The sequence below is a fragment of the Rhinatrema bivittatum genome, chromosome 7 (assembly GCF_901001135.1).
Source record: "Rhinatrema bivittatum chromosome 7, aRhiBiv1.1, whole genome shotgun sequence".
Taxonomy (NCBI): domain Eukaryota; kingdom Metazoa; phylum Chordata; class Amphibia; order Gymnophiona; family Rhinatrematidae; genus Rhinatrema; species Rhinatrema bivittatum.
This window is the reverse complement of record NC_042621.1, coordinates 236769197-236792616: the sequence shown is the minus strand read 5'-3', so window position 1 is coordinate 236792616 and position 23420 is coordinate 236769197. Positions and strand designations below refer to the sequence as shown.

Genomic DNA, 23420 nt, shown 5'->3' with positions numbered 1-23420 from the left:
GGGGCCGATGCAATACTGTGCGCTCACACGAGCGCACTGTTTAACCCGCTGTCGGACGTGGGTTAAATAGACGCTAATCCACCCCCTAATGCAATAGGGGCATTGGCGCCTATTTAACGCGCGTCCGACACGGAGTGAATGAGTTAGCGCTTCTCACATGCAAATGCATGTGAATGAGGCTATTACTCATTCACTCCGCATTCAAAAAAATAAATGTACGTCTCAAACGCACATTTATCACTCAGATATTAACGCCTGCCTGGAGCAGGCATTAATAGCTGAGCGCACGTAGAAGAAGTACAGAAAAGCAGAAAAAACTGCTTTTCGGTACTAATTCAATTAAAAAAAAAAAACAAACCTCGGCAGACTGCCAAGTTATGAAGACCGACGCTGGTAAACTCGGCGTCAGTTTTCATAACCAGCCATCTGCCAGTAATGAAAATGGATGCCGAAAAGTCAGCGCCCGCTTTCCACAAAATTGCATCGGCCCCTTTGGCCTTTGCTCAATATGAAAAGGTCTGCAGGGGAGGGGAAAAGAGGATGGTTTGTGAAGAGGGAAAGGAAGAAGTTTGCTGCTGTGGAGGCTGACGAACAGAAAAATATTGGCAACTATATTTCTGGTTTAATGGTTCTTCTAGCTTCTTTTCATCAAAATTCACCAGTTTGGCCATATATGAGCCAAGTGGTAACCCTATTTAAACATACACATACAAACAGCATCATTCAGACATACACACAAGTCACAGCTTCACTCCCAGAAGAATATATATAGCTACTGACACATTTGCACAATCACAGGCACCTACATAACAATAGCTTCATTCATTGTTACCCTCATAGAAACCTGAGAAGCCCACAATTTGAAAAAAAAAACACCTTGTAGCAATGTTTAATAAGTGAAATCATTACAAGGATCATACAGCCAGGGGATCTATAGTCCTTCTGGACTTAGGTGTAGCACAGTGAGCAGAGAGAGGATTTATGGCCTACTAACTTTATGTACGTAAATCAAAACAAGCACAGCAGTAAACAACACTTCTACCTGTTAGACTGGTCTAACACAGATAAATGACAAGGTGTACCTTCAGTGTTCTTCCTCTATAGGGAGAAATGAATACAAAAATGCCATAATGTTTTTATGCAAAGATCCTCCAAACACACGTATAACTAGTAGAGATGTGCATTTGTTGCTTTATTCATTTCATTCGTTTTGGCAGTAGGTGCACATATCACATAAGAACATGCCATACTGGGTCAGACCAAGGACACTGACTACATATGTACGTACTGACTACTATAATGTGTAGTCAAAAGTTACCCATTATTTCAAATATACTGTATATACATATCTTACAGCTATACATCTGTATATACTATATATAGAAGAAATGTAGAAAATATATATTTCCTCCATCCTCTGTCACAATTGCTATAAATTTTAAATCTCAGTCAGAACTCTGACATAAAACTCATTCCAGCATTAGAAGACAACCTGATTATTAGCTTTTATTTACAGGATGCTAAAATTATGTTATTTTGTATAGCTATCAAAAAGTGCCCCGTATGCTGTGGATCCCGTAACAGATAACTGGAATAAGAAAAATCAGCAAGTACCTGAACAACAAGAGCGAATTAGAAAAATTCTGTCAATGAAATCGATTAAAGAAATTGAACAAGCAAGGTTAGTATCCTTTTCCAAATATTTTAACTCTAGCGTGTAACATGTACGCGAAAAAAAGCTATTTGAATATGATTTTTCTTCAGTGCAATAAGAACTGAAAACAGATCACATAATATAATTTAATTTCTAAGAGCAAGCAAAACCTCAATGTTGACATCCACTGTGCCACCCAAATACCTCCAAATGGAAAATAAAATCTAATCATATATATCTCAGTGATACAGTCTCCTAGTACTGGAGCAGTTCAAGGTTGCCGATGGAGAGAATTCCTCATACCTTGATACACTTTATATGCTGATATGTCAAAATGAAAGGAAAATCTGTATACAGGATACATTTCCAAAATCTTCCCTGAATGAGTAACATAGTTGAAAAGTTGAAAGGGGTTTCTCTCATTTTGTGTCCATGGGAAGAATACTTTTACATCTAACCTAAAGGCTTAGGGCTAGATTTTAAAAGCCCTGCATGCGTAAATCCTGCTGGATTTACACGCGCAGGGCACTCGCGAGCCGGCGTGCCTATTTTGCATAGGCCGCTGGCACGCGCAAAGCCCCGTGACACACGTAAGTCCCAGGGCTTCGTAAAAGGGGCGGGAGGGGGCGTGTCCGGGGTCAGGGGGGCTGGTCCGGGGGCATGGCGACGGTGGTCCCGAGTCCCCCGGCACTGTGGCCTGTGCCGGGGGATGCCGAGGCGGTGCGCGCAAGTTACGCCTGCTTCAAGCAGGCGTAACTTGCACAACAAAGGTAGGGGGGGGGATTTAGGTAGGGCTGGGGGTGGGGTAGATAGGGGAAGGGAGGGGAAGGTGGGGGGACGCGGAAGGAAAGTTCCCTCCGAGGCCGCTCCGATTTCGGAGCGGCCTCGGAGGGAATGGAGGCAGGCTGCACGGCTCAGCGCGCGCAGGCTGCCGATTTTGCACAGCCTTGCGTGAGCCGACCCCGGATTTTATAAGATACGCGCGTATCTTATAAAATCCGGCGTACGTTTGTTTGCGACGGTTGCGCGAACAAAAGTACGTGCACGCATATTTATTTAAGATCTACCTCAGCGTTTTCAAAAGATTTTTACCATAGGCACGGAATTGGAGAGGCCCTTTTAAAAACCGGGTTTAAGCACTTACATTGTATTCAAAGGGGCGGATTTTAAGAGCCCTGCTCGCCTAAATCCGCCCAAATCCGGGCGGATTTAGGTGAGCAGGGCCCTGCGCGCCGGTGAGCCTATTTTACATAGGCCTACCGGCGGGCGCAGAGCCCCGGGACTCGCGTAAGTCCCGGGGTTTGCTGAGGGGGGCGTGTCGGGGGCGGGCCCGAACCGCGCGGCGTTTTCGGGGCATGTCGGGAGCGTTCCGGGGGCGGGCCCGAGGGCGTGGCCGCGCCCTCCGGACCCGCCCCCAGGTCGCGTCCCGGCGCGCTAGCGGCCCACTGGCGCGCGGGGATTTACGTCTCCCTCCGGGAGGCGTAAATCCCCCGACAAAGGTAAGGGGGGGGGTTTAGACAGGGCTGGGCAGGTGGGTTAGGTAGGGGAAGGGAGGGGAAGGTGAGGGGAGGGCAAAAGAAAGTTCCCTCCGAGGCCGCTCCGATTTCGGAGCGGCCTCGGAGGGAACGGGGGTAGGCTGCGCGGCTTGGCGCGCCGGCTATACGGAATTGATAGCCTTGCGCGCGCCGATCCAGGATTTTAGCGGCTACGCGCGTATCTACTAAAATCCCGTGTACTTTTGCTTGCGCCTGATGCTCCAGCAAAAGTACGCCAAATCGCGCAGTTTGAAAATCTACCCCAAAGTGTCAGTGAATGCAGAAAGAAAAATGGTTTTGTCAAATCCCAAAAGACTTCGGGGCGGATTTTAAGAGCCCTGCTCGCCTAAATCCGCCCAAATCCAGGCGGATTTAGGCGAGCAGGGCCCTGCGCGCCGGTGAGCCTATTTTACATAGGCCTACCGGCGCGCGCAGAGCCCCGGGACTCGCGTAAGTCCCGGGGTTTTCTGAGGGGGGCGTGTCGGGGGCGGGCCCGAACCGCGCAGCGTTTTCGGGGCGTGTCGGAAGCGGGCCCGGGGACGTGGCTACGGCCCGGGGCGGTCCAGGGGCGTGGCCGCACCCTCTGGACCCGCCCCCAGGTCGCGTCCCTGCGCGCTAGCGGCCCGCTGGCGCGCGGGGATTTACGTCTCCCTCCCTACGTTTTTCCCTCCAAGGCCGCTCCGATTTCGGAGCGGCCTTGGAGGGAACGGGGGTAGGCTGCGCGGCTCGGCGCTCACCGGCTATACGGAATTGATAGCCTTGCGCGCGCCAATCCAGGATTTTAGCGGATACGCGCGGCTACGCGCGTATCTACTAAAATCCCGCATACTTTTGCTGGCGCCTGATGCGCCAGCAAAAGTACGCCAAATCGCGCGGTTTGAAAATCTACCCCTTCCTAAGTAATATAATTCATATATGATTTTTATTTTCTTTAGACATTTTCTGTATATAAACTCATAAAATAGTTTGGGGAAACGTGCCAAGATTTTAACTATTTTCTCATGAAAAATTTGGTTAATTTCTCACTATTGATGTGTGCATCTTTGCTGTAGGAGGGAGTGGTGTTGTTTTTAGTCATTTGTGTTGCATTTGTGAAGAGAGCATTTGCATTATATTGTAGGTCATGTATTTTTTTTGCATAGTAGTTTTTTTTGTGTTTAAGGTTTGCTCACGATAGATACATAGGGTTGCTCTGTAGGAATTTCGCCTTGTTAGCGAAGGGTTGTTACGCCAGTCTCTCTCCAATTTTCTGAGGGTGCGCTTCAAAGTTTTTAGTTCAGGTGTGTACCATGGCTTATGTGCTATCTTGCAGTGGTTGATTTTTTTTGTGCGCAACGGGCAGATATCATTGGCGATATTCCTGGTGAGGGAATACCATGATGTGATTGCTGAATTAATATCTGATAGGTCAAGGTTATGCATTTCTTTATTGAGTGCATCAGTAAGTTCATCAATGGAGCAGGATTTCCGTATCTGTTTAGTATTCGGTTCTGGGAACTTCGGTGAGGCAGTTTGCTGCAGGGTGAGGGTAGTGTGTAGGAGGTGGTGATCTGACCATGGGATAGCTACACTGGTGGGATTACTCGCAGTGATGGGGTCATTGATGAAAATCAAGTCAAGTGTGTGACCATTTTGATGGGTAGGGTTGGTTATGATCTGCGTGTAGCCCATAGCTTTGAGGGATGATAGAAAGGTATCACAGGCATTGGAGAGTGGAAGGGTATCTACATGCATGTTGAAATCCCCCATAATGATTGCAGTAATGTCAAATTCAATATTCTGTGCTATAAATTCAATAAAGGGCAAAGGATTTTTTGCAAGGACACCAGGTGGTATGTATGCTAGACAAATTTGAAGGTGGGGGGATTTAAATAACCCGATCTCGAATTTTGGGGCAATTTGCACAGGTATTGAACTTAACTGAAGTTCTTTTTTTGCAGTGAGTAGTAACCCACCTCCTTTTTTTTTGGTCTTGGAATTGAGTAGATGTCATATCTGTCATTGGGTAATTGAATGAGTAAGACGGCATCTGTTTCCTTTAGCCAGGTTTCTGTTATGGCGCAAATATCTGGTTTGTCATCAGGGGGCGGTCTGGGGCGGGTCCGGGGGCGTGGCGACGGTTCGGGGGTCGGCCGGGAGGGCGGTCCCAAATCCCCCGGCACTGCAGCATGTGCCGGGGGATGCCGGGGCGGCGCGCGCAAGTTACGCCTGCTTCAAGCAGGCGTAACTTGCCCAACAAAGGTAGGGGGGGTATTTAGATAGGGCTGGGGGGTGGGGTAGATAGGGGAAGGGAGGGGAAGGTGGGGGGACGCGGAAGGAAAGTTCCCTCTGATGCCACTCCGATTTCAGAGCGGCCTCGGAGGGAAAGGAGGCAGGCTGTGCGGCTCAGCGTGCGCAGGCTGCCAATTTTGCGCAGCCTTGCGCACGCCGACCCCAGATTTTATAAGATACGCACTGATTTTGAGCAGTCAGTGGCGCGAACAAAAGTACGCGCGCACGTATGTTTTGAAGATCTACCTCTTTGGCTTGTCAGCCTCTCTCTCTCTCCACTAACTTAGCTCTTTGCATAGGTAATTAGCACAAATTGTGATAAACCATGCCCCTTTTGCTATCGCATGCTTCTTCGAACCCACCCTGAAGATGCCAGAAGCAAAGGTCGCAGCGGGAGAGAACCAGGAGCTCGGCTCTCGATGACCGAGGTGATCTCGTTAAGCCCGGGGAGTCCAGAGACGCCATCCCCGCCTCGAGGTCAGACTGGGATTGAATTGGACAACTCAACACGATCCCTGAGGATGAAGAGCAGGGAGACTGCCGCGGAGAGCAGCCCTACTTTAAAGGGCCTGGGAGGGAGGCGGCAAAAAAGGGAAAAAAAAAAGAAGCAGGCCCTTTAAAGTAGGGCTGCTCTCCGCGGCGCCGGGCACACAAAGGAGCACGACCTAAGGGTCCTGCCCCTTGGTGCGCCCCTTAGTGTGCCCTCATACAACATGCCAGGATACCTCACCAGAGCTGCTAATAAGATTGACTCTGAACATCTGGACATCTCCTGCCAGCTCACGCAGCTTCAGACTGAACTTGTAATTATTCCTACACTATATCCTCGATTTCATCTGCTACTGCCTCACACTGCGTCGTTCTGCAATTACCTTGAGAACCATAATTAAGTGCTCCTCCCGTACCTCCTCCCGTACTGCTATCTCCACTTCCTACCCCTACCCCCATCCTCCTCCATCTAGTCTTATTAAATATACCATACCCCTACTTTGGAGTTCTCCCATCCCCCTCATTCGCTCCCTCTCCACCTTCTCTGTCCAGACCTGGGGATGCAGTCTCCCTGCTCTTCATCCTCAGGGATCGTGTTGAGTTGTCCAATTCAATCCCAGTCTGACCTCGAGGCGGGGATGGCGTCTCTGGACTCCCCGGGCTTAACGAGATCACCTCGGTCATCGAGAGAGAGCCGAGCTCCTGGTTCTCTCCCGCTGCGACCTTTGCTTCTGGCATCTTCAGGGTGGGTTCGAAGAAGCATGCGATAGCAAAAGGGGCATGGTTTATCACAATTTGTGCTAATTACCTATGCAAAGAGCTAAGTTAGTGGAGAGAGAGAGAGGCTGACAAGCCAAAGAGGTAGATCTTCAAAACATACGTGCGCGCGTACTTTTGTTCGCGCCACTGACTGCTCAAAATCAGGGCGTATCTTATAAAATCTGGGGTCGGCGTGCGCAAGGCTGCGCAAAATTGGCAGCCTGCGCACGCTGAGCCGCACAGCCTGCCTCCGTACCCTCCGAGGCCGCTCTGAAATCGGAGTGGCATCAGAGGGAACTTTCCTTCCGCGTCCCCCCACCTTCCCCTCCCTTCCCCTATCTACCCCACCCCCCAGCCCTATCTAAATACCCCCCCTACCTTTGTTGGGCAAGTTATGCCTGCTTGAAGCAGGCGTAACTTGCGCGCGCCGCCCCGGCATCCCCCGGCACATGCTGCAGTGCCGGGGGATTTGGGACCGCCCTCCCGGCCGACCCCCGAACCGTCGCCACGCCCCCGGACCCGCCCCAGACCGCCCCCTGATGACAAACCAGATATTTGCGCCATAACAGAAACCTGGCTAAAGGAAACAGATGCCGTCTTACTCATTCAATTACCCAACGACAGATATGACATCTACTCAATTCCAAGACCAAAAAAAAGGAGGTGGGTTACTACTCACTGCAAAAAAAGAACTTCAGTTAAGTTCAATACCTGTGCAAATTGCCCCAAAATTCGAGATTGGGTTATTTAAATCCCCCCACCTTCAAATTTGTCTAGCATACATACCACCTGGTGTCCTTGCAAAAAATCCTTTGCCCTTTATTGAATTTATAGCACAGAATATTGAATTTGACATTACTGCAATCATTATGGGGGATTTCAACATGCATGTAGATACCCTTCCACTCTCCAATGCCTGTGATACCTTTCTATCATCCCTCAAAGCTATGGGCTACACGCAGATCATAACCAACCCTACCCATCAAAATGGTCACACACTTGACTTGATTTTCATCAATGACCCCATCACTGCGAGTAATCCCACCAGTGTAGCTATCCCATGGTCAGATCACCACCTCCTACACACTACCCTCACCCTGCAGCAAACTGCCTCACCGAAGTTCCCAGAACCGAACACTAAACAGATACGGAAATCCTGCTCCATTGATGAACTTACTGATGCACTCAATAAAGAAATGCATAACCTTGACCTATCAGATATTAATTCAGCAATCACATCATGGTATTCCCTCACCAGGAATATCGCCAATGATATCTGCCCGTTGCGCACAAAAAAAATCAACCACTGCAAGATAGCACATAAGCCATGGTACACACCTGAACTAAAAACTTTGAAGCGCACCCTCAGAAAATTGGAGAGAGACTGGCGTAACAACCCTTCGCTAACAAGGCGAAATTCCTACAGAGCAACCCTATGTATCTATCGTGAGCAAACCTTAAACACAAAAAAAACTACTATGCAAAAAAAATACATGACCTACAATATAATGCAAATGCTCTCTTCACAAATGCAACACAAATGACTAAAAACAACACCACTCCCTCCTACAGCAAAGATGCACACATCAATAGTGAGAAATTAACCAAATTTTTTCATGAGAAAATAGTTAAAATCTTGGCACGTTTCCCCAATAATAATACCCCAACCAGAACTACTCCCCAAGTGCCACCTGCGATCTTCAACTCTTTCGAACCCACCTCCACTTTAGAGATTCAAAACATTATCAGGAAAATGAAACCTGCCACACATCCCAGTGACACCATACCCACTAAACATCTTCTATCCATCGCAGAAACCATAGCACCCCCAATTGCTGAAATAATCAATTGCTCACTAGCTTATGGTGAAATCCCTGCTACCCTTAAACAAGCCATCATCAAACCTATACTAAAAAACCCAAAACTGATACCTCCGACCTTACAAATTGCTGACCCATTTCCAATCTTCCCTTCCTTGCAAAAATTCTTGAAAAAATTGTAAACACGCAGCTTACAGATCACCTGGAAAAATATGAAGTTCTCTCACCCTCACATTATGGATTTCGTAAGTTTATGAGCACCGAAACCCTGCTCATCTCTCTCACCAATGCCATACTCACTGGTTTTGATAAGGGATAATCCTACCTACTAGCCATGCTCGACATATCCGCAGCCTTTGATACCATTAACCACAATATTCTCATTACACGACTCAAAGAAATCGGCATAACTGATATCCCTCTGCAATGGTTTGAAGCCTACCTGCAAGGACGGCAATATAAAGTCAATTTTGAAAACCATGAATCACAACCATATAACATAAACCATGGAGTACCACAGGGATCTGCCCTTTCATCAACCCTCTTTAACATATACATCCTTCCACTCTGTCACCTACTATCTGAACTTGGCCTACTGTACTTCATCTATGCGGATGATGTACAAATCATTATCCCCATCACCAACTTCCTCAATGATGCCCTCAAGATATGGGACTCCGCCCTCTTAACTATCAGCAATCTCCTTACAAATATCAACCTGGCCATCAACCCAGACAAAACCGAGCTGATGATCATCACCCCCCAGAACTGCAAAACCAATACACTACTTACATCTCTTACTACCACGCATAATGTTAAAAACCTTGGAGTCACAATAGACAACCATCTTAACTTTAAAAAGCACATCAACAATACTATCAAAGATGGTTACTTCAAATTGCGTACCCTAAAAAAGCTAAGACCAAATCAACACAATTTCCGCACGGTACTGCAATCCCTGATATTTGCAAAAGTTGATTACTGTAATGCCCTTCTCTTGGGTCTCCCCAAAATCGCCATTTTGCCCCTGCAAATGCTGCAAAATGCAGCAGCGCGCATTCTCACTAACTCTAAAAAATCGGAACACATTACCCCCATACTCAGGGATCTGCACTGGCTCCCGTTGCACAGAGAATCATGTTCAAAACCTTATCATTAATACACAAAACCCTACACAATGAAAATATGATATGGCTCAAAAATTACCTTCACGTCCACAAACATTCCAGGCCCCCCAGAACACAACATGCTGCCACCCTACACATTCCCCCTCACAAAGCAACAAATCTTGAGTCTACTAGAAAGCGTGCGATAACCATAGCTGGCCCGCTCTGTTGGAACAATATGACACCTGATTTGCGTCAAGAAACATGCCCAATAAAATTTAAGCAAAAACTCAAAACATGGCTATTCTTTCAAGCTTATACCTAACATACACGCTAGCAATGTGCCTGCATCCCCACATCTTTTCTCAATTGGATTTTCCTAAGATCTCTACTGCAGTTCTATGCAATCATCCTCCTATGCCCTCCTATGCAAACTATCTTTTTAATTATTTAGCAGAATCCCTCTTTAATTGCATTCTCCTTGCTTTTCTTCTTACTTATTGTATCATTCAATTAATTATATAAGTTCCGCTAGTTGGCTATGCGCCTCATATCTCATCTCATTTATTGTATTTTTCTCTTATTTAACTTAATCCCACCATATGGCATTTTGCCCTATATCTCTATCCACTGACTGTATTTTTTGGCACCGTTATTCCCCTCCCCCCGTTTATTTGGTTAAACCTTTATTTTGTAATGCACTGATGCTAACCTTCCGTTTATTTTAGCTCTGCTGCAATGTTTTGTTAACTATAAACCGATGTGAGGTTACTAAACAAATGTCGGTATATAAAAACTGCAAATAAATAATAAATAAACTTGTAGCTAGCATAGTCTCTTCTTCCTGTGCGTGCAGCCGCTGTATATCACTTTCTCTTCCGGGCGCAGGGGGCAGGAAAAAGAGACCATGTTGCTAGTACCACCAAGTACTTCTTCCCGTTCTCCTGCCGTGTTCTGCCTGGGCTAGCAGCATTTTAAGCCCAGACGGAGGAAGAATTTGCATCTCGCTGGGGCAGGGGGAGCAGCTGGGCCAGCGGGGAACCGGGAAGTGTGCTGACACACCTGCATGTGCTTGGCAACACACTAGTGTGCCATGACACACTGGTTGAGAACCGCCACTTTAAATATTACAGCAGGCTCTAAAACACAAATACACCTCCTATTAGGAAAACAGAACAAGCCAGGCTGCTATCGATCCCAACACAGAAACAACATGCTAGCAAAACACCTCTCCTTGTTCACACATGCAGAACACAGACAGACCCTCACCAAATACTGAAAAAGAGATCATAATGTATAAACAGAAATATGCCAATAAAAACTGAACTGGAAACTACAAGTCAGACTCTGTATGCACTGCAACTGTAGAAAAACAGAAACATCACCATTCCTCACAAAACATCAAACAATAAAATAAAGAAATATAAAATCATAATAGTAAAACCATAAAATAAAAATATTTCAAAATGTTAATGAATAGAACATCCAATAATTAAAAATTCATATGAAACTGATAAAGGGGATGGATCAACTCTCCTATGAGGAAAGGCTGAAGAAGTTAGGGCTGTTCAGCTTGGAGTAGCGACGGCTGAGGGGGGATATGATAAAGGTCTTTAAAATCATGAGAGGTCTTGAACGAGTAGATGTGAATCGGTTATTTACACTTTCGGATAATAGAAGGACTAGGGGGCACTCCATGAAGTTAGCAAGTAGCACATTTAAGACTAATCGGAGAAAATTCTTTTTCCTTCACCGTACAATTAAGCTCTGGAATTTGTAGCCAGTGGATGTGGTTAGTGCAATTAGTGTAGCTCGGTTCAAAAATGGTTTGGATAAGTTCTTGAAGAAGTCCATTAACTGCTATTAATAAAGTTGACTTAGGCAATGGCCTCTGCTATTACTGGCATCAGTAGCATGGGATCTTCTTGATGTTTGGGTACTTGCCAGGTTCTTGTGGCCTGGTTTGGCCTCTTGGAAACAGGATGCTGGGCTTGATGGACCCTTGGTCTGACCCAGCATGACAATTTCTTATGTTCTTAAACTTTTCTAAATACCAATAAAATATTTCAAAACAGTTGATACATCAAACATCCAATAATTGAAACTAAGGATAAAATAAATCCCCTGCTGTCCATACCTGATACATTTTTATTTCCAGATGTGCTGTGATGGTCATGGATTAGGAAGGAGAGGGGAGGGGGTTATTGCATACATAGTAGGGGTGTGAATCGTGTGATCGATCGTCTTAACGATCGATTTTGGCTGGGGGGGGAGGGAAATCTTATTGTCGTGGTTTTTTTTTGTTAAAAATCGTTAAAAATTGTAAATCGGGGGAGGGCGGGAAAACTGGCACACCAAAAAAACCCTAAAACCCACCCCGAACCTTTAAAACAAATCCCCCACCCTCCCGAACCCCCCAAAAATGTTTTAAATTACCTGGGGTCCAGTGGGGGGGTCCCGACGCAATCTCCCTCTCTCTGGCCACGACTGCGTTGAGAGAAATGGCGCCGGTGGCCCTTTGCCCTTATCATGTGACAGGGCAAAGGTAGCGCCGGCGCCATTTTGGTTCCTGGTTCCCGACGTCACGCGTGCAGGAGATCGCCCCCGGACCCCCGCTGGACCCCCAGGGACATTTGGCCAGCTTGGGGGGGGCCTCCTGACCCCCACAAGACTTGCCAAAAGTCCAGCGGGGGTCCGGGAGCGACCTCCTGCACGCGGGCCGTATTGCCAATCTTCAAAATGGCGCCGGCGCTACCTTTGCTCTCACTATGTCATACGGGACGCCCGTATGACATAGTGATATCCGCTTAGGTAGCAAGTTATCTGGCTACATACAGCCGGATAATTTTAAGCAAGTATATCAGCGGGACGTTTATCCTGCTGATTATAGGGGACAAGTTATCCGTCTAACTTTAGCTGGATAAGTTGTCCACTAACCGCCCTACTGAATGACCTCATGGTCATCATTGACTTCTGTGATGGCAGCATCTTACAGCAGATGTTTGCAGGAGAATCATCCCAGTAGTTTGTACTACTGTAGCCCATTGTCAGAGTTCTTCAACAGAGGAGAGCCATTTCAGGACAGTGCCACTACTTCCAGAAATAATGGCATTTCACACTAAACAGGACACTTGAAAGGATAATTCTACAGAGAAACTCCTAGATGGAAATCTCATCCTTTGGGAACTTTTATTTAGGTAACATCTTCCCATCTCTTTCTCCTCCTTTCTGTCCCTGTGAAAAGAACAAGCACTCTGTTCTGCGTTTGTATAATTCCGGGCTGTGTAAAAGGATGGTGGTAGACTGCAACACATCCAACAAGCTGATTAACACCACTGTGGTGCAAATTAGGCCCTTCTGCAAAACTTTCAATTTAACAACTTAGATCCCAGAGTATGGATGCAATATGTGACATTCCTCCAAACATAGCTAAAATAACAGAATGAAAAAAGATATATATACAGGGTGAATCTTGCCACGTTTTTTTGTGTTCTTTTAAACTATTGTAGACTATGCTAGATGTGTTTATTCTTAGAAATACTTATATAACAAATGCATGGGTGCAGTTAGAAATAAATGTAGCTTAGTATCAGAATGCTATTTTTATCTACTTTTATCGCATATCAAGCATGCTAGAAGTTCATTTGATTCCTGTAGGAGAGACCAGCACTTTTAAAGCTAAACCTGAAAGTCTTAGTTTGCCTTTTGGAGATATGCTAAATATAAAGGCATACTGTAATCTGTGTGATTGTTCCACTGGTTTCAAATAGAAAATCCTGCATGATTATGCTCCAGTATCTTAGCAACCAGCAACGTTTCCTGTTGAGCTGAATTGTAACATATAATGGGATTGTTAGCACTTTGCAGAACCTGTGCAAATACAGAATGCAGAAACTTATTTTTTCGGTATTTTGTCATAATGGCAGAAATCTACTAGTTTCACTTAATGAAAGAAAATCAAAGCCTACCCAATTAAAATGGATAAAATAGGCGGATCATATGATATGATGAGAGGGGAAGACATGCTTTCCCTCTCTTCCAGGGCCCCACTCCTTAAAGTCAAAGGAAATGTCAGTGAAAAATCATTAAGTCAACTAACATGATCCTATGGATTTTTAAGCAAATTGCCAACTGATTGGTGTATTTGATGAGATAAACAAAGAAATCATATCCGCAAAAATTCAATGGAAAGAAAAAGACAAATTGAAAACCACGGAAAGCAACACGGCAGACTCTGTGGGTTCTCCTTCTTCCCCAGAGATCCTGTAAAGTAGTAGCCACAGTAGTAGTAGCGCTGGAGAACAAATCTGAGACAATTTATTCTAAATTTGGTGAGGCATATTCTTTGCTGCCTGATACAAAAAGCAAATGCAGGACATGAAAGTGCATGTTTCTGGGCTGAATGAGCGAACACAGGCCCTTGAATCTGATGCACCATCTTTAAAATTAGTAAATGCTAAATTTGAGGCAAATCAAGGACCTTGAAAATCGGTCCAGAAAGGGCATTTTTCATTTTTATTTATTTATTTATTTATGGATTTATATACCGGGAGTTCCTGTATACAATACATATCACTCCGGTTCACAGTTAAACGGTAATAACTACTGCCGTGTGGCAGTTTACATGGAACAAATTTTTTTTTTTTTTTTCATTGGAACAAATCAGAACTTGATATGAGAAGAATAAGCAAACCAACTAACTAGTTTCAAACTTTAAACATATAAGTAAGGCAATTTAGTCTTAGCTAAGTAGTGCAGAGAAAAAAATACATTAGAACCAATGGATCAGGGTAATTAAGGGTTGTTATATCAGTTAGTTCTTAGCTCTCTGGGAATGCTTGCAGGAAGAGCCAAGTTTTTAATTTCGCCTTAAAAGTGGTGTGGCACGGCTCCAGGCGGAGGTCTGGTGGTAGGGAGTTCCAGAGGGACGGGCTTCCCAGAAAGTATTAATGATGAAGAGTTTTCCTTGGTATTAGAAATATGGCTAACAAAATCTCTGGCCCTGGGTAATAAAAATGGTGCACTAAAATTTGAGTGGGCCCATAGGCTTGGGACATAGATTTCCTCATGGAATGAACCTCTCCTGGTTATAGCAAAGCTTCTTAATTCAGCACATAACATTGAGATATTGCTGCTGTTTCGTAAGAACAGGAGCCTTACCTATAAGGGAGCCTAAATACTAATTTTTCAGAATTACTCCATGGCGATTTTAACTCAGCGCAGAGCTTTTTCATCTATATGCACAAAACTTGCTGTACTGAATATCAGGTTTTTTCTGCATTTTTCAGCAAAACTGACAGCATTCTATGAAAGTAGAACTTCAGTCTGTGATACCATGGAGGATGCACAGGCCTTCCTTCATTCCATTGTGCCTGGAACTGCAGGAGAATAGGCATATTTCAGTATGTTTCCTGATTTGTACCTACTTTCTCATGTGCCAATTTGGATAACAGAGAACCTCACATAATATTCCAGCCTTGTTTCGTTAAATGATTTCTTGTCTCCTATCATCTTCTTTATTCAGAAAGCCCACTGAGACTATAGTGAGAGCCTGACACTATGAGTCACATTGAGTTCTGCGACTTGAAAACAGTGCTAATAAACTCCCAGAATGTGCAGTTCTTAGATTCTGTGCTCATATAATGAGAGATTATAATAGATTTCCAATATTTTCTTTCTATCCAAAATAGAAATTTAATCTTGGGCAGATTTTCACTTATGCTATATGGTCGTTTAAGAGCACTGATGAATCCCCCAGAGATTTTGAGAAGGAATTATCTATCCCTCACATACTGGGCTTTGTAAGATATTTACTATTTCTACACTGAAGGACCACATGTCAGAAAGAATATCATTTGGCTGCTGATTAAGAAAACAGCTAAAACACTTATTTTTTTCATTCTTGGTTTAAGTTATTTAGTGAGAGAAGCTTGATACACTGATGGATGCCTTTCATGACAATGTTATAAGCACATTAAGGGGGCCGATGCAGTACGGTGTGCTCAGCCGAGCGCACTGTTAACCTGTAGTCGGACACGGGTAGAATAAGCACTAATCAATCCCCTAAAGCAATAAGGGTTTAGCACATATTGAAACTGCTTTTCTGTACTGCCTCCTACTTAATATCGTTGTGCACTCTAAATCCATGAAGCACATAACCGCCAGAGACAGGGCTTTCTCCACTGCAGGACCAACACTGTGGAACTCCATCCCACCACATTTGCGACAGGAACCCTGCCTTCCCACATTTAGGAAAAGACTTAAAACGTGGCTATTCTTGAAAGCATTTCCTGAACCAAACTGAACCTAATCCATTATCTTACAATAAATCAGACTTTGCCCTTACAATGGTAATTAATATCCCTACCTCATAAGGGCTATTCATCATTGCTTTAAGCACAATGACTGGCATTGATTTTCTCCAATTAAACCCCTGCTTCTTTTCTACGATCCAAGTTATATTACTCCCCTGTTTTATTGTAACTGCATTCCTTAGCCTCCTCTTGTTTAATGTTTTATTACTACTATTATTATCATTATTCTATTATTACTAAGATCAATGTTATTTGTTGCCTCTTGTTCCTTATCCACTTGTTAATTGTAAACCGACATGATGCAATATTTATTGTGAATGCCGGTATAGAAAAACTTAAAATAAATAAATAAATAAATAAATATTAAGTAGGTTGAAAAATAAAAGAAACAAAAGTAAAAAAAAAAATTGACAGTCGGACCCATCACGAAAACCAACACCGAGTTTATCGGCGTCGGTTTTCCTTACCAGCGGACAGCCACGAAAACCGACAGCGATAAACCCGGCATCAATTTTCGTGACTGCCATCCGCCAGTAAGGAAAACCAAAGCGAGTCTATTGGCGTCGGGTTTCCTTACTGCCGTATGCCGGTCACGAAAACCGCATCCTTGCTAACACAACCCCCTCATTTAAATATTGCATGGCGCCCCCCTTGGGGGCACCTGGGGCGCGTTAAGAGAGCGGGCACTATTCAGCGCCCGCTTTCTACGCGACTATTGCATCAGCCCCTAAGATATAGGTCAAAGGGATTGGGGTCCCTACATGTGATATGTGATCTTTTGCACCCATACTTTAGTGCATTATTTCTGATTTGTGTATGTGGGGGGGGGGGAATTGGGGGAGTTAGGGGGTTTTATTCAGTGTTGGGGTGGAATACAAAGAATACTTTTATGGTAAGTGTCGCATAGCTTATTAATTATTTATTTTATATTATGTGGATATGTGCATGCTATATTTAACTTTAACTGAGAGCGGGGATCTAGGCTGGGAGATTCAGGCCCTAAGTTTGAATATTAAGTGTTCTTCTTTTCTCTTTTAAAATTAGAATACAATGTTGCAGTTGGGTGCTGCAGTCAGGGAGTGGACCCTTGGGCCGGTCTACCCAGGGAGGTAGGGTAGGCCGGGAGGCGGAGCCACAGGCTAGCGATGTTCACCCGGGAACCAGAAACCCCCCAGGAGGAGCCCGTAGGGTCCTGGAACCTTGGGACTTAGGAGAACGCTCAGAGTCTATATACAGAGGAAGCCTGGGCAGAGGGTGTAGCAATGCAAGTCCAAAGAGAACACAAAGTCAGTAGGCCAGCAATGCAGGATGCGGACCAGCTGATGCTAGGACTGCGGGCAGCACCAACACCGGCGGCAAGCTGGACTGTGAGGCAAGGGTTGAAGACAGGCTGTGAACTGGAGCAGGCTGTAGACTGGAATGGAGTCTGTAGCTGGCTGTGGACCGGAGCAGGCTGAAGACTGGAATGGAGTCTGTAGCTGGCTTGTGAACCGGAGCAGGCTGAAGACTGGAATGGAGTCTGTAGCTGGCTGTGAACCGGAGCAGGCTGAAGACTGGAATGGAGTCTGTAGCTGGCTGTGAACCAGAGCAGGCTGAAGCGGAGCCAGGAACGGACCAGGGTCTGAGGCAGGCGGCAATCTGAAGCGAAGTCAGGAACGGACCAAGGTCGGAGGCAGGCGGCAAGCTGAAGTGAAGTCAGGAACGGACCAGGGTCTGAGGCAGGCGGCAAGCTGAAGCGAAGTCAGGAACGGACCAAGGTCGGAGGCAGGCGGCAAGCTGAAACGAAGTCAAGGCAATCCAAAGGTCAAGTCAGGAGCGAGGAACAGACGAAAGCGCAACTCAGAACTACTAGGCAGTAGTGAACCTCGTTGCAAGGCAAGGAGTAGGCGTCTGGACGCCGGTTATATCAGGCTTAGGGCGTGGCGTCGTTAGCACAGGCGGGGCCAGACTTCCGGGAGCTGTGCGCACATAGTGTGCGTCCTCACGCGCGCGCGAGGCAGCGGGGAGACGGACAAGCAATGGCGGATGCCATGAGGAACCAGCAGAGCTGCAGGGGTCCCGGGCATACGGAACGCGGCGTTTCCAGTAGTGGAGGTGAGCCCTGTTCAGATAAAGAGAAGGGGAAGCGGTGGAGACCGCAACAGTATCCCCCCCCCCCCCCCCCTTTACGGCCCCTCTTGAGAGGACCTGGTTTTTCTGGATGGTCCTGATGGAACTGCTGCAAAAGGCTCTTGTCAAGGATATTGCGGCTGGGTTCCCAGGTGTTTTCTTCGTCACCACAGCCCTCCCATGCCAGTAGATATTCCCACCTACGGTTGTGGAATCGGACATCCAGTACCTCTCGGACTTGGTACGTGGGATCCTCATCAACGGCAGTATCTGTAGGAGCTGGAGGCGTGCGATGAAACCGAGAGAGCACCACCGGTTTAAGCAGAGATGTATGAAAGACATTGTGGATTCGAAGGGATGACGGCAGTCTTAACCGATATGACACCAGACCCACTCGCTCAGCAACTTGAAATGGCCCACAAAACTTGGGTGCGAATCTCCGGGATGGGAGCCGGAGGTGGATGTTTTTTGTGCTGAGCCAGACTCGATCCCCGGGCTGGTAGGTGGGAGCTGGTCGTCGGTGGCGATCAGCCGCTTGCTTGGCAGACGTGGCTGAGTGGTGAAGGTGTTTCTGCGTCGAGTGCCACAATGTCTGTAACTGCTGAGCCATTATCTGTAGGGTTGGTGAGGTGCTGGGAGCTTCTAGTGGCAGTGGGGGTCTCAGTGGTTTCCCGTAGACTAAGTGGAACGGGGATTTGCCGGTAGCAGCGTGAACTTGGTTGTTGCACGCAAACTCGGCCCAGAGCAAGAGTTCGGACCAATTGTCCTGTCTCTCATTGATGAAAGCCCGAATGTAAGCCTTCAGTGTCCGATTCACTCTCTCGGTTTGTCCATTGCTCTGGGGGTGGAAGGCTGTGGAGAAGCTGAGCTTTACTTTAAAGCATTTACAGAGGGCTTTCCAATAGCGGGCAACGAACTGAGAACCCCTGTCAGAAACTATGTCTAGCGGAAGACCATGTAGTTGGAAGACATGCTGGGCAAAAAGGCGGGCCAGTTTGGGTGCTGAAGGCAGTTTCGGTAGAGGAACCAGGTGCACCATCTTTGAAAAACGGTCAACGGTAACCCAGATGACCGTATGCCCACTGGATGGAGGCAAGTCCACTACGAAGTCCGTAGCTATGTGGGTCAATGGTTCGGTGGGAATCGGTAAGGGCTGTAGAAGACCACAAGGAGACACGGGACTGGGCTTCTGGTGTGCGCAGGTAGGACACGAATTTACATAGAAGGTGACATCCCGCCGGATGTTGGGCCACCAGTAGAACCGGTTGATGAGCTCCAAGGTCCTCTTGCGTCCCGCGTGTCCTCCGATGAGGGAGTCATGAGCCCAGCGCAAGGCAGTTAGCCGATCCCGGCGAGGGAGCACTGTCCTGTCCTGGGAGAGGACCGTCAGTGCAGACAGGCGGACTTTAGTCGGGTCCAAGATAAATTGAGGAGGGTCTTGATCCTCCTCGGCGCACGTTATGCGGGAAAGGGCATCTGCTCGAAGGTTTTTGGCCGCTGGTCAGTACTGAAGAATGAAGTCAAAGCGGCTGAAGAACAAGGCCCAGCGGGCTTGACGGGGGTTCAGTCGTTGATCTTGTGACAAGAACTCTAGGTTCTTGTGATCCGTGTATACGGTAGTAGTATGCTGCGATCCCTCGAGCCACTGCCTCCACTCTTCAAAGGCGAGTTTTATTGCCAAAAGTTCCCTGTCCCCGATAGAATAATTATTTTCAGCTGGCGAGAACTTCCTGGAGAAGTAAGAGCAGGGAAGGAGTTGGCCAGAGTCGGAGTGTTGACTGAGAACCACCCCTACCGCGATACTGGAGGCGTCGACCTCCACGATGAATGGTCTGGAGGGATCCGGATGCCGGAGGCAGACATCGGAGAGAAATGCCTCCTTGAGATCTGAGAAGGCTGCCACCGCAGCGTGAGGCCAGTTCTTAGCGTCAGCTCCCTTGCGGGTCAGAGCGGTGAGTGGGGCCACTCGGTGAGAGTAACGCGGGATAAAGTGTCTATAAAAATTAGCGAAGCCCAGGAACCACAGGAGGGCCTTGAGTCCCGTGGGTTGAGGCCACCTGGTAATGGCCGCTACTTTCTCTGGGTCCATGCGGAAGCCGGTAGAGGAGATAATGTAGCCCAAGAAGGGTAGAGACTCAGCTTCAAATATACACTTCTCCAGTTTGGCATACAAGTGGTTGTCTCGGAGAGCCTGGAGAACCTGTGTGACGTGATGGCGATGGGAGTCCACATCCTTGGAAAAGATGAGTACGTCGTCTAGGTAGACAATGACGTGTGACTGAAGCATCTCCCGGAGAACCTCGTTCATGAGGTGTTGAAAGACGGCGGGGGCGTTGCAGAGCCCAAAGGGCATCACCAGGTACTCGTAGTGCCCATCCCTGGTGTTGAACGCCGTCTTCCACTCGTCCCCTGGGCGTATGCGTACGAGGTTATAGGCCCCTCTGAGATCCAGCTTTGTGAAGATGCGAACACCTTGGAGGCGATCCAGAAGTTCAGGAATGAGCGGGAGAGGATACCGATCCCGCCTGGTAATGGCGTTGAGACCGCGGTAATCGATACATGGCCAGAGGGAGCCATCCTTCTTGGCCACGAAGAAGAATCCAGCGCCCGCCGGAGAGCAAGACGGGCGGATGAACCCCTTGGCTAGGTTCTCCGTGATGTACTGGGACATCGCCTTTGTTTCTGGTAAGGACAAAGGGTACACTCGGCCACGAGGAGGCGTGGTGCCCGGAAGCAGGTCGATGGGACAATCGAACGGCCAGTGCTGAGGAAGGATCTCTGCCATCTCCTTGGAGAAGACATCTTGGAAGCCCTGGTACGGCTCAGGGAGGAGATGCGAAGAGCAGAGGTGCAGAGGCCGAGGCGGACGTGGGAGATGCAGACAGTGTTTAAAACAAGCAGGGCCCCAGCGGACCAGCTGGAAGTCATCCCATTGGATTACTGGAGAATGCTGACCTAACCACGGGAGTCCCAGCACTAGCAGATGCACTGCCCGTTCCAGGACGAGCAGAGAGATCTCCTCTGAGTGGAATAGGCCGGTCTGCAGAGTCACTGGTGCTGTGGAGCAAGTGATCACTCCCGGAAGCAAGGTCCCTCGGATCGAGGAGATCCGCAGGGGAGGAATCTTCTGGAGAGTAGGCAGGGCAAGCTGTGTCACCAGATCGGCCACAATAAAGTTCCCCTCGGCTCCGGAATCAACGAAGGCCCGAATCTGGATTTCCCCGCCTGGGTATTTCAAGGTTACTGGTAGCGTGCAGAGAGGAGCTGAGCCAGTAGCGCCTAGGTGTAGCTCCTCATTGTAACCTAGGCACGAGCGTTTCCAGGACGCTCATAGCAAGAAGAAAGAAAGTGTCCTTTGCCCCCACAATATAGGCAGAGGCCCAGAGAACGCCGTCTCCTTCTTTCTTCCGGAGTGAGTGGAGACCTGCCCAGTTGCATAGGTTCTGTCGTAGGCATAGCAGCAGGAGGAACCCTGGGAACCGGTGTTCTGGCCGAGGCAGACAGGTGAGGTGAAGTTCTGCGGCTTGAGCGAGTCTCTCTATCTCGCTGTTGGAGGCGGCGATCCACTCTACCCGCAATGTCCATTAAGTCATTTAAATCCTCCGGGAGTTCCCTTCCTGCCAGTTCATCCTTGATTCGACCCGCTAAGCCCTCGAGGAAGATCCCCTTCAGGCAGTCATCCTGCCAAGCGAGTTCCATGGCCAGGGTTCGGAAGTCTATAATATAGTCGGACACCGGGCGAGTCCCTTGTCGGAGGTGTAGGAGCTCCGAGGCCGCGGTGGAACGTCGCGCAGGGTCATCGAAGGCCAGTCGGAAGTTAAGGAGAAAGTCCTGCAGATTCTGCAGCAGAGGGTCAGAACGTTCCCATAAGGGTGAGGCCCAGTCGAGGGCCTTGCCATCCAGCAAGGAGAATATAAAGGCTACCTTGGCTGCATCAGAAGGAAATTGGGGTGGCAGCAAGGTGAATCGCACTTGACACTGGTTCAGGAAGCCACGACATGTCTTACTGTCCCCGGCGTACCGAGTAGGCGTAGGCAGTTGAGTACTTGTAGTGGATACAGGTGCGGGAGGCGACTGTCGAGTGGAAGCCTCCAGGCGAGAGACCAGCTGGTCTACTGTAGCAGCGAGAGTGTCAATGCAATGTTGTTGTTGCTGGAGACGTTGAGCCATCCCCGGAATGGCCTGTAGACTAGGAGACTCCGCCGAGTCCATGGCCTTGCAAACTGTTGCAGTTGGGTGCTGCAGTCAGGGAGTGGACCCTTGGGCCGGTCTACCCAGGGAGGCAGGGTAGGCCGGGAGGCGGAGCCACAGGCTAGCGATGTTCACCCGGGAATCAGAAAGCCCCCAGGAGGAGCCCGTAGGGTCCTGGAACCTTGGGACTTAGGAGAATGCTCAGAGTCTATATACAGAGGAAGCCTGGGCAGAGGGTGTAGCAATGCAAGTCCAAAGAGAACACAAAGTCAGTAGGCCAGCAATGCAGGATGCGGACCAGCTGATGCTAGGACTGCGGGCAGCACCAACACCGGCGGCAAGCTGGACCGTGAGGCAAGGGTTGAAGACAGGCTGTGAACTGGAGCAGGCTGTAGACTGGAATGGAGTCTGTAGCTGGCTGTGGACCGGAGCAGGCTGAAGACTGGAATGGAGTCTGAAGCTGGCTTGTGAACCGGAGCAGGCTGAAGACTGGAATGGAGTCTGTAGCTGGCTGTGAACCGGAGCAGGCTGAAGACTGGAATGGAGTCTGTAGCTGGCTGTGAACCAGAGCAGGCTGAAGCGGAGCCAGGAACGGACCAGGGTCTGAGGCAGGTGGCAATCTGAAGCGAAGTCAGGAACGGACCAAGGTCGGAGGCAGGCGGCAAGCTGAAGCGAAGTCAGGAACGGACCAGGGTCTGAGGCAGGCGGCAAGCTGAAGCGAAGTCAGCAACGGTCCAAGGTCGGAGGCAGGCGGCAAGCTGAAACGAAGTCAAGGCAATCCAAAGGTCAAGTCAGGAGCGAGGAACAGACGGAAGCGCAACTCAGAACTACTAGGCAGTAGTGAACCTCGTTGCAAGGCAAGGAGTAGGCGTCCGGACACCGGTTATATCGGGCTTAGGGCGTGGCGTCGTTAGCACAGGCGGGGCCAGACTTCCGGGAGCTGTGCGCACATAGTGTGTGTCCTCACGCGCGCGCGAGGCAGCGGGGAGACGGACAAGCAATGGCGGACGCCATGAGGAACCGGCCGAGCTGCAGGGGTCCCGGGCATACAGAACGCGGCGTTTCCAGTAGTGGAGGTGAGCCCTGTTCAGATAAAGAGAAGGGGAAGCGGTGGAGACCGCAACATACAAGTTATATGAGTAAAACTGTTATTCGTTATACCACTTGGAATG

General features: G+C 48.0%; 1 protein-coding gene across 2 annotated transcripts in view; it reads left to right on the top strand.

The window, feature by feature from the left end:
* The window catches only part of LRRC27 (leucine rich repeat containing 27), a 230595-nt gene that overhangs the window by 177629 nt on the left and 29546 nt on the right, over nucleotides 1–23420 (top strand). For both annotated transcript variants that reach the window (XM_029609988.1, XM_029609987.1), the window contains exon 9: nucleotides 1545–1681. In XM_029609988.1, coding sequence (XP_029465848.1) covers nucleotides 1545–1681 — 137 coding nt within the window. The remainder of the gene's footprint in view (nucleotides 1–1544; nucleotides 1682–23420) is intronic.